Below are 14,982 nucleotides of genomic sequence, written 5' to 3' on the forward strand. Positions count from 1 at the left end.
GAGAGCTCAGGGGCCGCGGAGGGTGTGCAGGACCCCCTGCCAGGCCCCTCCGCCAGGGTCCCCGGCCCTGCACGGCCCTCCTCCTGCCCCGGCACTGCACCCAGGGCCGCCCGGAGCCCTTCTAACGGGTCCAAGGTCCCTCCACTCGCGGCCCCTCTACACCGCGGCAGAACAAAAAGCCTCACGGTCTTCATCTCAGCACGACGCAGCGCCATGGCGAGACGCCCCTGGCACTCAGTAGACGTTTATCAAATGAAAAATGAACAAACAGACCACGGCCCGTGTGTCGCCAGCTCTTCCTTGAGAGGGAAGAGAAGGAGCAAATCCAAACCCAGAGGTGGAGTCCTGGGCCCCTGCCCCGAGCACCCCACCGACCTCATCAGGCGAAGGGCTCCTCTGAGCCCCTCAGAGCCGTTCTGTCTGCGGCGACCGAGGACACCGGGTGGCAGGTGCACAGCGCGCACGAACAAACAGCCAAGTAGAAAGGAGCCAAGAGCCTTTTCCAGCCAGGGAGGGGCCCAACCGCCGGTCCGTCCACCAGCGCAGGGCCCCTCAGAAACAATGTGGAAAGTGAGGAAGACCTCAAGGACGTGAGGCCACCTGGTGTGCTCCCGGCTTCAGGGAGAGCCCGGAACCAGCAGATCTACGGAGACGAGCGTCCCATGGGCAGCTGCGTGAGTCTCGGGCCGGAAACGGGATTAACCGTACAGGCCCCTGGGGATCCTCGCGGGCACGACAAAAGCGTTGGCACACAGGCCACATTTGCTGAAAATCACTGGATCCTACACTTAAAATGGGTGAATGTCAGGGAATATAAATCATCCTCCAATAAGTAAGCACGCACACACACGTGTGTGCCCACCGCCGCCGACCCTTCAGCCCCAACATGGGTCACGTGAACCCTGCCGCGTCACCGTGTTCATTCATTAACTTGGGTGGCATCATCCCACCAGCGTTCTCAAGAGGGCCCTGGGGATTTGGTGACACACTTATTTTTGATTATCCAGTAGCCTGAGTAACAGTATCTGTGTCACAGACACGTTTTCATGCCTTCCTGACATTTCATCAATTCTTTGCTACAAAGTAATCTCTGCTTGAGACCAGGAAACTTCCACCGAAAACTCTGGTTGCCAGAAGGACCTGCGACTCCAGCACAAGCTGGACACCGGGACCAGACCCTCAAAGTGCCGGCCTGACATCCCAGCCAACGGGTCTTCCTGGTTTCATGCCTTTTCCTTGTTTGTTTGTTTTTCCCAAAAGGCCAGTGTGTAGCTCAACCACAGAAGTGAGGAGGAGATTTCAGATAAAACACAGGAGCCACGAGGGCAGTGGGAAGAGCACGAACGGGCCTGGGAGTCCACGAACCCTGGGTCCACACCTCAGCTGTCCACTACCGCCTGTGTGACCTTGGGAAAATCACGTAGCCTCTCTGACCTTCAGTTTCCTCCTTTGCATTCATAAAATCAGAGATACAACAGCCACTCCATGGGCTCATCATGAGGGTCCTGAGGCCGGACTGGGAGGAGGCACGTGGCCGGATCACCTAGCACAAAGTTCTGGGGTACGAGAGCTTCGAAAGGGTCGGGAACTACTGCGGCCCGTCCTGTGAGCTCAGGAGCTCACAGCCAACTGCAAGGCAGAGCTTCCCACTGCAGTAAACAGCTCCGTCCAACAAGCATTTAAAGAGTATACACAGGCGCACATACACAAGCATGTGCACACACATGTCCACACACACACACGTGTGCAGACACAGCACCCTGCAGGTCTTTTGTCATAAGGACCAAAAGGAAATGAAGGCAGGAAAGCCACAAACCAACACTCCAGACCTTCACGAACTCAAGGCTCGTGTCTTCCGGATCTAGTAACCAGAAGCCAACTGTTCCTGCATCTGACTTAAAATCCTCAGAGCACGGTTTTGAAGCTACCCTATGTGCTGGGGTAGGAAAGTGGGCCTGTCCCCAAAAAGGCTGCTCTATTTTCAGAGCTGACCTGATTTATAGAAGGATCTGGACAGCTCTTCTTATCCAATAATTAGGTGCCAGGTCATTTATTACTGTCACTGGTGGTGGGTCTGGCAACATTAGCAACACCAAACGATCACATGCTGCTGTATCTCCCGTTCAAAAAAAAAGTGGCAGAGCCACAACAGAGCAAATTCCGTAAAGCCATGTTTTTACCCCCTACCCCTTCCCACAGTGCCTGACTGTCATTAAATCCCAGTACACAGTGCCTTCAAGTTACACACACACACACACACACACACACACAAACAATCGGACGCTAACCTTTGGCAGAAAAGTAGAGAATACCCGTTTTTTAATTAAATTTTTATTTTAAGTTAATTGTAGATTCACAAGCCCTGTAATGGGTAACGCAGGGCGGTCCTGCACCACTAACCTGGATCCCACTAAACTGGGGTATGAAGATACAGCAGGACATCGACACGATCCCCTCACCATGAAGATCCCCCGTGCTGCCCTGACGCACCCACACCGTCTCCCCTTGCAACGACCACCTGGTTCGTTTCTCTTGTTTTATCCTGAGGCGCATCAGGGAGCCGTCCTGTACTGCACAAACTTCTAGACCGTCTTTTCTACTTAGCGTCGTTCTCCGGGTACTCATCCAGGCTTCTGGATGTCCTCTCACTGCTACCGCTGAGCACCACTCCACGGAGTCAAGGAAGCACCCGCCCACTGTCGGGCATCTGGGTTCTTTCCAACTTGAGACAAGGACACATAAAGCTGATACAACCCGGGTGTGTACAGATGTTGGGTGAACATGTCTGCATGGTTCTGGCCTCAATGCCCAGGAGTGAGAAGCTCCCCTACACGGTCCCACTTCCCACATGACCGGCAGCATGGGAGGGACTAGGTTCTCCACAGCCGTGCCAGCACTTGGTGCTGTCAGTTTTGTTTATTTTAGCCACTTACTGTTGTAGACGAGTGGTGCTATTTGTGGGTCTAACCTGCATTTCTCTAACGAGTAATGACGCTGAACATCCTTCCGTGTGCTTTCTGACTACCTGACTGTCCCCTCTGGGGAAACGTCCCTTCACCTGTTTCCAATTGGGTTATGTTTTGAGAGGTGTTGGTTTTTTGGATGCTGGCCCTCTGTCACTATGCGGTCTGCAAATATTCTTTCCCAGTCTGTAGTGTCTTTTTACCCTCTTGGATGAGTCTTCCACAGAGAACATGATAAATTCTTGATGACGTCCAATCAATCATATTTCTTCCTTTTATGGATCCTGATTTGGTGGCAAGTTAAAGAGCTCTCTGCCTAGTCGCACATCTTGAATACCTTCTACTTAGTTGGTTTTTTTTTTCTCTCTTTTCTTAGAACCTTCTAGTTTTACATTTTAGATTTAATCATGGGACCAATTTTGAACTAATTTGGTATTTGGTATTAGGTGTGAGACTTAACATTGAGGTTCTTGTTTGTTTGCTGTTGGCTGAGAAGGTCCCATCGCTTCAGTACAATTTCTTGAGAAGGTTATCCTCCCTCCCACTGGATTAGCGCCTCTACCCAAAATGAGCCGGGCATATGTGTAGAAATCTGTGGATTCGCGGCTGTCTCGTTAATCTGTCTATCCCTCTATCAACGTGACACCGTCTCAACAGGACAGCTACATAATATGTTGATCATCAGACCGATTGCTCTCGTTTTATTATTATTTTATAATTTTACCAAGACTGTTTGTGTATTTCTAGTCCCTTTGCTTGCCTATATGCATTTTAGAATACCCTTACCTATGCAAGCAAATATTTTACTGGGATGTTGATAAGAATTGTGGTAAACGTCTACATCACTTTGAGAAGTGACTCCTTCCTTGGGTCTTCCCATCCATGAACATGGTATGACTTTCCATCACACAGAGCTTCTTTCATCTCTTCCACCAGTACCACGTACCTCCAAGCATGTGAGTCAGCAGCATAACACGATTTGTTAGGCTTACACTGAAATATTTCATTTTGGGGGTGATTGTAAAAGGCACTGCACTTTTTATTTCAGTGTCTATGTGTTCATTACTAACAGATGGAGACAGAATTCATTTTTACACATTTATCTTGTCTCCTCCAACCTCCCTGAGCTCATTCATTAGTTCTAGAAGTTTTGTTTTTTTTTTTTTTAACAGATTACATGAGATTTTCTATGTAGGCCATCACATCGTCTGCAAACAGGGACAGTTCTATTTCTTCCTTTCTGGATGTCTTTTATTGCATTTGTCACCCCAGCTAGGACCTCCAGCACACACTGAGTCAGAGTGGTCAAAGCAGACATCCCTGGTTTGTTCCTGATCTCAGGGGGAACTGCTTTCAGTTCTCAGCATTAAGTGTGAACATAGTTGTAGGCTTTTGGATATGTCCTTTATCGAGCTGAAGAAGTACTCCTCTGTTCCAGTTTTTCTGGCGGTCCTTCTTGTGGACAGGTGCTGATCTTATCAAACACAAAGGATTCCACGATATCTCTTCTTTAGCCTTTCATTTGATAGATTGCTGTGATTGATTTTCAAATATTGAACCATCCCTGCGTCCATGGCCTAAACCCCACTCGGCCATGATATATGCTTCTTTTTATCTATTGCTGAATTTTGTGTGCTAATATTTTGTTAAATTTTCTCAGTTTCTGTTGGTCGGCAGCCAAGTTCGGATGCAGTGCCCTCCGTCCTTTCTCACTTAGACTCTTGCTCCAGTGAACACAGCAAGTTTCCTTCTACAGGAGGAGTTTTGTTTTAATGACTGTTCTCTTCACCTAGACTTGGAGCTCCTAATATAGGTGCTCTGATGTCCACAGGTCCCCAAAGTGCCCACCACACACGGGCGCACACCCATACTCACGTGCCCACACACCTATGTCTGGAACAAGTTTCCTAAATGTCTCCACGGGAATGAGACCTTGGCAATTCTCATCTCTCCTACTCCCACGAGGCCCAGGGTGGCACAGACCCTTGGCATCACGTTGGTGGTAACTGCGGAGTGCAGGGAAGGGGACGGAGGCCCGCACTCAGGTCACATCTGGTGCATGTGCGCCGGCTCTGGGACACCCTGAGGCAGAACCATAGAACCGCCCCTGTAGGAGGTCAGCTCTCCCTTCTGGAAGGTGACCTGGCTTCTTGTTTTTCCATGCGCTGGTCTCACCCCTCCACTGACTGTCACCCTGCCCTCTGACACCTGTGCGGTAAGTGAGCAGGCTCTGCCACTCCCTCCTCAAGTTCCCCGAGGTACTTCATGACAGCCCAGTCTGAGAACTACTCCAGCAGGTATGAAGAAACTTGGCCTTGGCCTGAACCAATGGCATGAGACCGCTGGCCTGAAGGAGGCGGCCGCGGCCCGGGCTCGATGTTCTGTCTCTGGCACTGGCATGACCAGGCACAGATCTGGCACTCAGCAAATGTCAAATGTCCACTGTTGAATGAGGAGGAGCGCTGGACTGCCTGGCCCTTCTGGGAGCTCACAGTAACAGCAACGGTGCCAAGCCTGACATTGGCTGGGAGGAGGGGCAGCAGGCTTGAAAACGCTTACTTTTCTCACTTCTGTGTTTCTTCAGGAAAGTGTCCAATATGACAACCAGCAACCCCACGAGGCTTCTGGGCACCCCAAACGCGGCCCATATATTATTTCGATTGGCCACTGCTGGTCTTCACTCCCATAACAGCATTTTTATCCCCGCACATATTCCCTCTCCACCACTGCACGGCGGGGTCTCCCAGGGCAGAAACCCACTCATTTCTGGGTTTTTGCACAACATCCGCTCACAGTCGCCCATCCCCAGGTGTGCAAGAATTGAGCAGGGAGTCAAAGGTGTGGCTAAAAGATCAAATGAGTAAACTCAGAGATCAGAGCGTCCTCTCCACGCAACACAGACCTTTGAAGTGGATGCGTGTGGTTAACCAGACGCCCCAACCTGTGCCCGACACCCGTGACTTACTTCCTTCATAACCGCAGGTCTGCGTCTTTTGAGCCCGTTCACCCCTTTTGCCTACCCCACCCCCCATCGCAGCAACCGCCAGCCTGCTGCCTGTTTTACATACTTGAAAGTCGATGGGGGAGCAGATCTTAAAAGTTTTTATCACAAGAAAAAAAAAATTCTGTAACTGTGTGAAGGGATGGATGCTAGCTAGGCATCACCGTGGCGATCATCTCGCAACTGTTAGGCTGCACGCCTGAAACTGCCTTAACATTGTGTGTCCATTACAGCCCCACGTGTAGGAAACGCAGACGTGTTCCCCCTGAATACCATGCAAACTCTGGGCTCCCGTCTGGGGCAGGAGCAAAGGTGCCAGAGGTGGGGACATGTTGCTGCCTGTCCTGTCCTCGGCGTCTACCCGCCTGCCCACCTGTGCACTCCCGTACTGACCAGAACCTTCTCTTGCAAATGAACTGTCTCTGTCTCAAGTTAACCTCTTCCTGGTCCCGGGTAGGTGTAGGAATTGTCCCAGTCCCCAAGAAAGCCAAAGGGAAGGGAGAACTCAGTCCAATAGCTGGCATTTGGCTTCAAGCCACCCTCCCCCCACTTCTCCTTGTCTTCCCTTTCTGGTCCTTTCCCCTCCACCCCACACCTGTGCCAACTGCCTCCACGTTCTCTTCCCATCTAGACCCATTCTTCCTCCCAAGCACTTAAAATTCAGGCGCTTGCACTCCTGCTGAACTGATTCTTTTTCCTAAACACATCTGCATTCCAGTCAGGACTAAATCTCACAGCAAAGGAAAGACTCTCTAATGGTGAAAACGTGAGCACCCGTAAGGGAGGTGGAAGAAGCGTTCTGTCTGTCTGCGCCAGGACAGGGCCTGAACGCAAGGCGGGCCCCGGCAGGGAACTCCTTGCCCATGTCTCAGTGTGGAGTTAAGGACAAGTGACCACAGGGCAAGACTGATGAAGCCAGGGCAGTGTGCCGGGCAGAAAGCACGTTTGCTCCTGCACACACACATCTCCCGAGCAGGGACTCTACCACACTCTTCTCCAGGGCTAAGGAGGAATGAGGCTCCGTCCCTGCCCTCTCGGGCCCACAGTCCAGAGACCAGCACTCCTATTCAGCGTCAGACAGGAAGCCTGAACACAGGTTTCCGGTGGACACCCCCTCCCCCGGGTCTCCACCACCAGCCACCAGGTCCTGAGGTCACCTGCTCCAGAAGGCCCTGAGGTCATGCACGGGGAGGGCCGGCAGCAGCCTCAGGGCCCAGGCAACCGCCCACACGGGCTGGAAACTGTGGGAGAGGGCGGAACGGCAGGAGGCCCTGCCATGCCAGCCCTCCTTGGCTGGCCACCCAAGGGAGAGTGCGACAAGTGGCAGGCGTCCCAGTGAGTGGACAGAATGAGCACAGGGAAGGGCAGGCTGGTAAGGCAAACGCACAGATGGACGCAGCGCGGCTGCCACCAATCTGCTCTTGGGGGGAGGGAAGCGACTGAAGAAATAAAGTGGCCACCGTTCTGCACGGTGCTGGCAGGAGCTGGAAACGCACACGTGAGCCCCAGCCCCTCCCCCCCGCCACCAGGTCCCCTTGGTCCAGCAGCAAGACCCTGGCCTCTGCCAACACGTGACCCCAGCACACTGCCCCTGCTCGGGGCTCTCTTTCAGCCCCGTGGGACAGCCTCATAATGATGAAGACTCCCTCCCCCACCAGGAATGTTGGGTTTCTGGCTTCTCACTGTCCCCGGGGCCCTTGCATAGCTCAGCTGGCCACTTCTCTGCACCTGCCAGGCGTCCCAATTATTAACTCAGCCTCCCCAGATGCTGCTGGGGGAAGTGAGGCAGCTGCCCCCCACCCCAGCAGCAGCAGGGCCTGAAGCCTGCACCCTCTTCCAGAAGGGGCATCGGGGACCTGGCATTGAAGAAAAAAAACCACCGTTTCTCCTTGAGTGCTGGAGGGGGGGGCAGGAGCAGCCAGGCCTCCTCAGGCAGCCAGATCTGCTCCAGTCCTGACACGGACAGAGAACTCAGAGAACTGGGGGTGCCCCCCACACTAAGGCCCCTGATACGGGCACGCCGCAGCCTCTGACTTTCTATTAACCAAGAGTTCATCTGAGTTACGTAACTACCACTCCCCGCTCGGCGGCCTTATGACTCACCGACTCCTTTGAGTTCCTGGAAGGGGGTCTTAGAGAGTCAGTGGGCCCCGAGGCTTGTCGGCTGCAGCTCCAGCCCCGGCTCCTGCCTCCCCCTCGTGTCTGACTGGCATCGGGCAGGAGAAACCCTCTCGAGCCAGACTTCAAACATGAAAATCTAGATCAAGGATATATTTGGCTTTCCAAGCTAATCTTTACATCAATTTGGTCTCTACTGACTTGTAGCCCTTTGAAGAAAACTTGGCAACCACCCATATGGAAAGGCGATGACTCTTACGTAACCCCAGACAGGAGCCCCTGGGCTCTGGAAGGTGCGGCAGCCCCTGGTGGGTGGGGCCTGCTGTTTACTCACGGCGGTGGCCTGGGGAGCGGCTTCTAGCCACATGATGGGGCAGTGGAGTTTGCCGGGAGAAGCCCTGGGAAGTAAAGGCGTCAGGATGCAGGCCAGCCCACCTGTGCCAGAACACCTTGCCGGCGCCCGGGCCAGCAGGCTGGGGAACGACGAGGCCAGGCGGGGCGACCACCACGGCCACGGACACCTGAACCACCCCAGCGTAGAGGATGCAGGCCACAGCAGGGACACGGCTGCTCCCCCTGCGGAACCCCGGAGCCAGACGCTCGGGGCGGCCTGGAACTGTCTCCACTTGTGAGCTGGCTGGCCCTGCTCCCTGCTCACCGCCGTCTCGGACACACAGAAGAAAAGCAAGCAGGTGATGACAATAAATCAACAGAAGGGACGGGCGAGGAGGAGCCCGCCAGCCCCTTCTCCACTTGGACTGTGGCTCCCCTGGGGGGGTGTGGCAGGAGGGGAGGGGGACGTGCCCCAGTGCTGGGAAGATCTGAGCTGCCTCCCTGAATGGCCCTTCGTTCCAGCGTCCCTGTCCCCGATGAGCATCCCCGCGGCTGACACGCGGTGGGTTCCGGCGGCAATCAATCTGGTAGCGGCAGCTGGAAATAGGCACGAGCCAGGTCTCCCCAGGAGGGCGATGTCTGTGGACAGAGCGTCTGACTCCGTCCGTCTCTGGAAGCCCCCGCGCAGCCCGGGCAGCTGGACTTCAGAGGCGGGGATGGTGGCAGCCCACCCGCTGGGTCCCGGTGGTGAGGCCCGAACACGGGACCGCGCGCTTGGCCAGAGCTCGGGGGACTGCAAAACACCCCAGGGAGAAAGAGAGTCACGTGACTTTGTTACACACCCACCCCCGAACGGACACACACACCCGGGGCCTCGGTGGATGGAAGAATGGGCACAGCGGCCCTCAGGAGCCCGGGCTGGGAAGCGGCGGGGGCTGGCTGGCCGCGGCACGCCGGACGACTCCTAGCAAAGGCCTCACACGCTCCCAGCCCTGACAAAGCCACGCTGCCGTGGGCTGCAGGCTCCGAGGCCACTTGAGCGCAAGGCAGCCGGACTGAGCTGCGTGCTGAGTAAGCACCCCTGCGAGCCGGGCCGGCGCTCATTCCTGTCTGAGCTCTAGAGCAGCTGGTCCAGAGACCGGGCTACCTTCGAGAGATACCTTTATCCATGCTTGGGGCTTTGATACAACCCCCGCCAGAAAGGCATGAAAACAGCTCCGTGAGACGGAAATCTGTTTCTGCCTCGTGAGAAGAAAAGGCTCCATGCACAGGTCCCGTCACACGCAGCAGCAAAATACCCAGCCCGGACCTTGTCTCGGGGGCCCGAGCGGAGGGCTTGTCGCTCAGGCAATGCTCCCAGCTGCCTTCCACAGACCTGGGCCCTGCGTTCTGCATCTGCCTGAGAAACCAGGTTAGAAGCTGGGGAGCAGGAGGTGCGGGGCTCACCCTGGGAGCTACAGAGGGGCTTGTAAGCAAAGCTGATGGGCTTTCTCCAAGGAAGAAGTGCATTTCCAGGGCTGGGCAAGCAGTCCTGGCTCTGTCACCACTACCCTTGCCTGGTGTGAGAGCACAGACCCTCCCAGCAAGACACCTCTGCTGGCCAGGGGATGGCTTTCACAGACATGACAGAGCTCTCTCCTGTCAGCCTCCTATACAGGTGACAGCTCGTCCTTAGAGGCACACTTACAGAAAATCTCTTGTGCTAACACTGAAGAGAAAGAAAAAAAAAAAAAAGCTAAAGGTCAAACTTCAAAATCACCAACAGAACTATTTCCTACAGCAAAATCCCAAGGAGCTCTCACTGGGGGTGCTTTAGAGAACTGTTCTCGTGAATTCTGAACCAACAGACGTTTCCTTCCGTGGTATTTACTCTTCTCTCCCCCTTACCAAAATGTACTAATCTTTCAATCTAGCAACTTACTAATAAAAACAAAAGAAAGCCCCACAGAACTTGCCAGCAGTCAATCAGAAATCAGGCAGCCAGAAAGTAGCTCAGGAAGAAGCATCTGGGAGCCAAAGGTGCACCCAGAGCCAGGGCGGAGACCCTCGGATCTTTCCCAGGGCCCTCCGGGGCTGGCCAAGCCTTGAGAGGCGGAGGGCAGGACGCCGGGAGGGGTCACCAAGAGAGGCGGCCCTCGCTCCATTTTGTCTGCGTCCCAGAACAGGAGCCTAAACCTTATCTAGTCCAAGCACACGGTATCGATTCAGGCCACGCCAATACCCAACAGATCCGCTCCACCATTAACCTTGTAAAGCCCACGCTGGCAAACAAGATCCAGCCACCAGGAGAAGGAACGCCACTTTCCAGAAAAAGGCTGATAATAACATTTGACAATTTTCACGCGATGTTTTAAACAGTCTTTACCCCCGGGATGGGGGACTGTCTCATAAATCAAAGGCTGCTAGAGAACGTGGTGCTTCTGTCCGCTTCCGATTTCTCAAAATCAGGACGCGCACTTGAGTCTCTCCGGCTCACTCCCCCCAGCTCCGATGGGGCGGCGGTGGGGGCGGCGCAGGCAGCCGCTCCAGCACCTCGCGGCCCTTTCCTCCCCAACACGGGAGCGCAGTGCATCCCAGTGGACAAACTTGAGAACCGCACCGCTTTCTCCGCCTCCGCCTCTGTCCTTCTTGCTTTGGCTTGCAACCCGGGACCCAAAAACGCACCAGCTCCGTGAAGCCCCCCTCTCCCCTCTCCGCCCCACCCGCAGGCGGGCGACGGTCTGCAGGCAGCCTGCCCGGCCAAGGGGACAGCTACGCACGACGGGGCTTTAAGCCGCCCGGCACGGATTGAAAGCCCGAGCCCCACAGCAAGCGGGCAAAGTTTGCCGGAAAGGGTCTTCCTGTGTACCCCTGCTGCGAGTTCCGGGCTCGACCCCCTGGTTCCAGCTGGCCCTGGAGTCTGGACTCAGACAAGCCCCGGGGCGCTCCCGCGGGTGTTTGCGTGTGTGGACGTAGGGGGTGCCCGCCCGAGCTCCCCCAGAGCCCCAGCGTCTCCCGCCCCAGCTGCCCGCCAGCTGTGCGCGCCGGTCGGGCCCAGAGGTCACCCGCAAACAGCTGGATGGGCAGCTGGGACCCCGGGAGGCCCCTGCTCAGCCCTGGGGCCCCGAGGAAGGGGAAGGGAGGGCGGAGTGGCTGTTTGATTTTGGTTCCCTCCAACTCCGTCTTCCAAGCTCTCGCCGGGAGCCGGCAGCCGGGAGCCGGGAGCCGGGAGCCGGGAGCAGGCAGCCGGGGGAGCTCTAGCTTTCTCTGGCAGCCCCGGCCCCCGCCCTGGGTCCACGGCCCGCCGGGCCCCGGGGAGGAGGCGCGCCGGGGCGGCAGGCCAGGACACTGCGCTGCTGGCGCCGGGAGCCGCGGACTCGCCGGGCCAGCCCCTGGCCGGACCCAGACGCGCGCAGCCCGGGAGAGCCGGCCGCTCCCTGCGGGGCCGCGGAGCTCCGAGCTCCGGACTGGAACCCCGACCGAGCTCCTGGGGCCCCTCCTGGCAGCTAGCGGGGAGCGGGGAGGGGTCCCTTTATTTGCAACGTTGAGAGCGCCGCTCCAGCCCAGCCCGGCACCCAGGCACCCACGCACCCACGCACCCACACGCACCCCGGCGCTGGCCGTGTCGCTCACCTGAGTCCTAAAAGCTGTTGAATCCACATGGTCACGTTTCGGGGAGCGGAGCCTCAGACCTTGCTCGCCCCGGCCATCTGCGCGGCGCCCGCGCCCGCTCGCTTCCGTCCCGCGGCGCCGGTCTCCGGCTCTCGGTCCGCCGCCGCCCGCCGCCCGCCGGCCGCGGGGCGCAGAGCGAGTCAGAGCACGGCCGCGCGGAGCTCCATGCCGGCCGGCGCGCCGCCGCCGTTGGGGCGCATGGCTCAGGCGGGGCGGCCCGCGGGGGCGCACATCCTCCGGCCGGGGCGCGGGGCTCGCCGCCCCTCCGGGGGCGAGCCAGCGAAGGCGGCAGCGAGGCGGGGGCGCCCACGGCCGGCCCGGGAGGGGCGCGCTCCGGCGCTGCGGCCGCGCGGTGAGAGTCGGAGGAGACGCGGCTTCGCCCTCCGGGGCGGTGGGGAGGGAGGCCGGGCGGCGCCGCCGCGCACGGTGCGTGTCTCGTGGCGCGGCTCTCGCCTCCGGTCCGAGCCCCGCGCCGAGGGGGCGGCGCGGTCCGGGGGTGCGGGCGGCGGAGACGCGGAAGGACGCGGATCGCCTCCGCGCGCCGCCAGGTCAGGGGGCTCTGCCGGGGGTGCGCCGCCGGCCGGCACCGCTCAAGTTGGCCGGGGGCTCCGTCTGAGCGCTCGCTCTGCAGACGGCCGCGGCGCCGGAGGCCGGCAGGAGGCGGGCGCGGGAGGCGCGCGGGGCGAGGGCGCCGTGGAGCGCGGGGCGTGGGGACGCGCGGCGGCGGCGCCGCGCCGAGGAGGCGCGCGGGGATCCCGGGGCCCCGCCGCCCGCGCCCACCGCGCCCGCCGCAGAGCCGCCCGCGCCGCTCGGCCGCCTCCCTCCGCGCGTCTGCCTCTCCGCGCGCTCGCCCCCGCCTCCCCGAGCGGGTCCCAACTCCGCCCGCCCGGCCCGGCTCACGTCACCCGCCTTCCCCGCCCCTCGAACTGGAGCCCGAGCCCCCTGCCCGGCGCCGGCTGCCGCTCTCTGCCCCGCCTCACCGCGCGGGTCTGTGCCCGGCCCGGCGACACATCAGGCGGGGTCCCCGGCCGCCCTTTCCCCATCCCCGACCTCGTCCCAGTCCCCACCTTGGGAAAGGCTCGGGAGAGGCCGCGGGCTCGGATTGGACCGCCGGGCGCCGCCGGATGGTGTTGCCACGGTAACCGGATGGCCTGCGAAGCAGTTTGAGGTTCCGACCCATTTACGGGTGCGCCCGGTGGACCTGGAGAGCTAATTTGGGGAGGGGGCGTTCCCGAGGGAGCACTGGCGGTGGGGGGCGCCTGGAGCGAGAGACTGCGCAGAAAGTTTCCTCCAGGCGGAGCTGCACCAGAGGCGCCGCCAGAGTCGGGGATGCTGGAGGGTCTACGGCTAGGGGTCCCTCTCTTCCCGCCTCCTCGGCCCCACCCCCCGTCTTGGGCCCTGGCGGAAGAAGCCCCTGCGTTCCAGGTCAGAGCTCAGCACTTTCTGCCCCAGCCCAGGCCGGACCTGAATGTCCAGGCTCCCGCAACCTCTGGGGCTGAGCTTCTAGGCAGCAGCCGTTGCTCCGCCAGGCCCTCACTCCGGAGGTGTCCTGGAGAGTTCCGAGTCCTCGGCCTCCCAGACCCCGTCGCAGCGAGTAACCCGGCCCCATTCCCACCCCACGACTTCCCTTTGCCTTCCCGGTGAGGCTGGATTTGCTGGACAGTGGCTGGAGGAGGAAGGGCCCTGGCTGCTGGCCTCTCACCGAGAGAAGTGACCAAAGGCCAGACGTGCTCTGCGCCTCCGGGAAACCACCCGCAAAGCCCTGGGTATCCACTCGGTGCCCTCAAAAGCCCTGCAGCTTCGCAGGCCTTCGGGGTCACCTACCACAGCTCTTCTGTGGCAACCGTGGAAGCCGGTCCCGGGAGCGGAAGGAAGGTTAACTAATACCAGACCTGACCCACGCAGTGGCCTCCCTCATCCAAGCTTCGGAATCCCCCCAGTCTTGTAAGGTCAGCACAAACACCCCACTTTACCGGTGGGGCATTCCCTAGAAGGGGCAGCTGGTGGGGAGGCAGATCGGGCCTGTGTGGCTGGGACTTGGACTCCCAGGCAGGCCCTTCATCCCTGGACTTCGGGTCTTGAAAGCAGGAGCCTGCTGGGCCCAGACAGCAGGTGTGGGTGACCGGCGTCCCCACGAAGATCCCAGAGGGCAGAGGCAGGAGGCAAAGACCTGTGGTGGCAAGAACCCAAGGTTTGCCATGAGCACACCAGCCAGTGCTGTTTACTCACTGAGGGGCCGGGGTGCCTGCTATACCTCTCTGACCTTCTTTCCTTCTCTGCAAAATGGGTTTCATTTTCGTGGGGAGTAAATGATGGGGCCTCACACACAGCATCACTATTAGGGTTCAAAGACGCACCAGGCTGAGCCGGCACTTTGGCTGCCTGGCCCTTCCTGGGTGGTCTTCCCTGGGAGCCTTCTCCCTGAAGAGCTGGGGGAACAGAGCCCACCAAAGGGGATGGGGGGTGCTGGGCCCAGGATAGTCAGGGGCGAAGGGGGTGCCCACAGTGCTGCCACCTAGCGGGACACAGTGGGGGTGCTGCAGGAGGGAGGCCCTTTCAGGAGCCAGAATAACCCTCAAGTAGGCCTGGGGGTGGCAGAAGGTCCTGATCCCCTCTGTTCCAGGGACCCCTTCAGCAGCCGTGTGCAAAGTGTTGACCTTGTCTCAGAATGTTCATAAACACATTCGCTAAAATGCACTAAGAAGAGTTATTAGGAAGTCAATTATATTGCAATGCGTCACCAAACTATTAAAACAAATTTTTGAAACAGCAATGTACGTCCTTTAATATTATGTCAAGTAATGAGTGGGCGTATCCACAACATTGCACGACTTAGAAGGAGAGACACGCAGCAATGATATTTTGAGACATCTGAAATGTCGGTCACGTGATGGGAGATGCCGGCAGGTTCTGGGT

At 58.4% G+C, this 14,982-nt stretch overlaps 1 protein-coding gene across 1 annotated transcript in view; it reads right to left on the bottom strand.

The window, feature by feature from the left end:
- AJAP1 (adherens junctions associated protein 1) overlaps positions 1 to 12,877 on the bottom strand; it is a 111,482-nt gene extending 98,605 nt beyond the window's left edge. Inside the window, exon 1 of the mRNA XM_032302897.1 lies at positions 12,028 to 12,877. Coding sequence (XP_032158788.1) covers positions 12,028 to 12,056 — 29 coding nt within the window. The 5' untranslated portion in view covers positions 12,057 to 12,877. The remainder of the gene's footprint in view (positions 1 to 12,027) is intronic.
- Positions 12,878 to 14,982: the final 2,105 nt, after the last annotated feature.

This window comes from Mustela erminea, chromosome 10 (assembly GCF_009829155.1).
Source record: "Mustela erminea isolate mMusErm1 chromosome 10, mMusErm1.Pri, whole genome shotgun sequence".
NCBI lineage: Eukaryota > Metazoa > Chordata > Mammalia > Carnivora > Mustelidae > Mustela > Mustela erminea.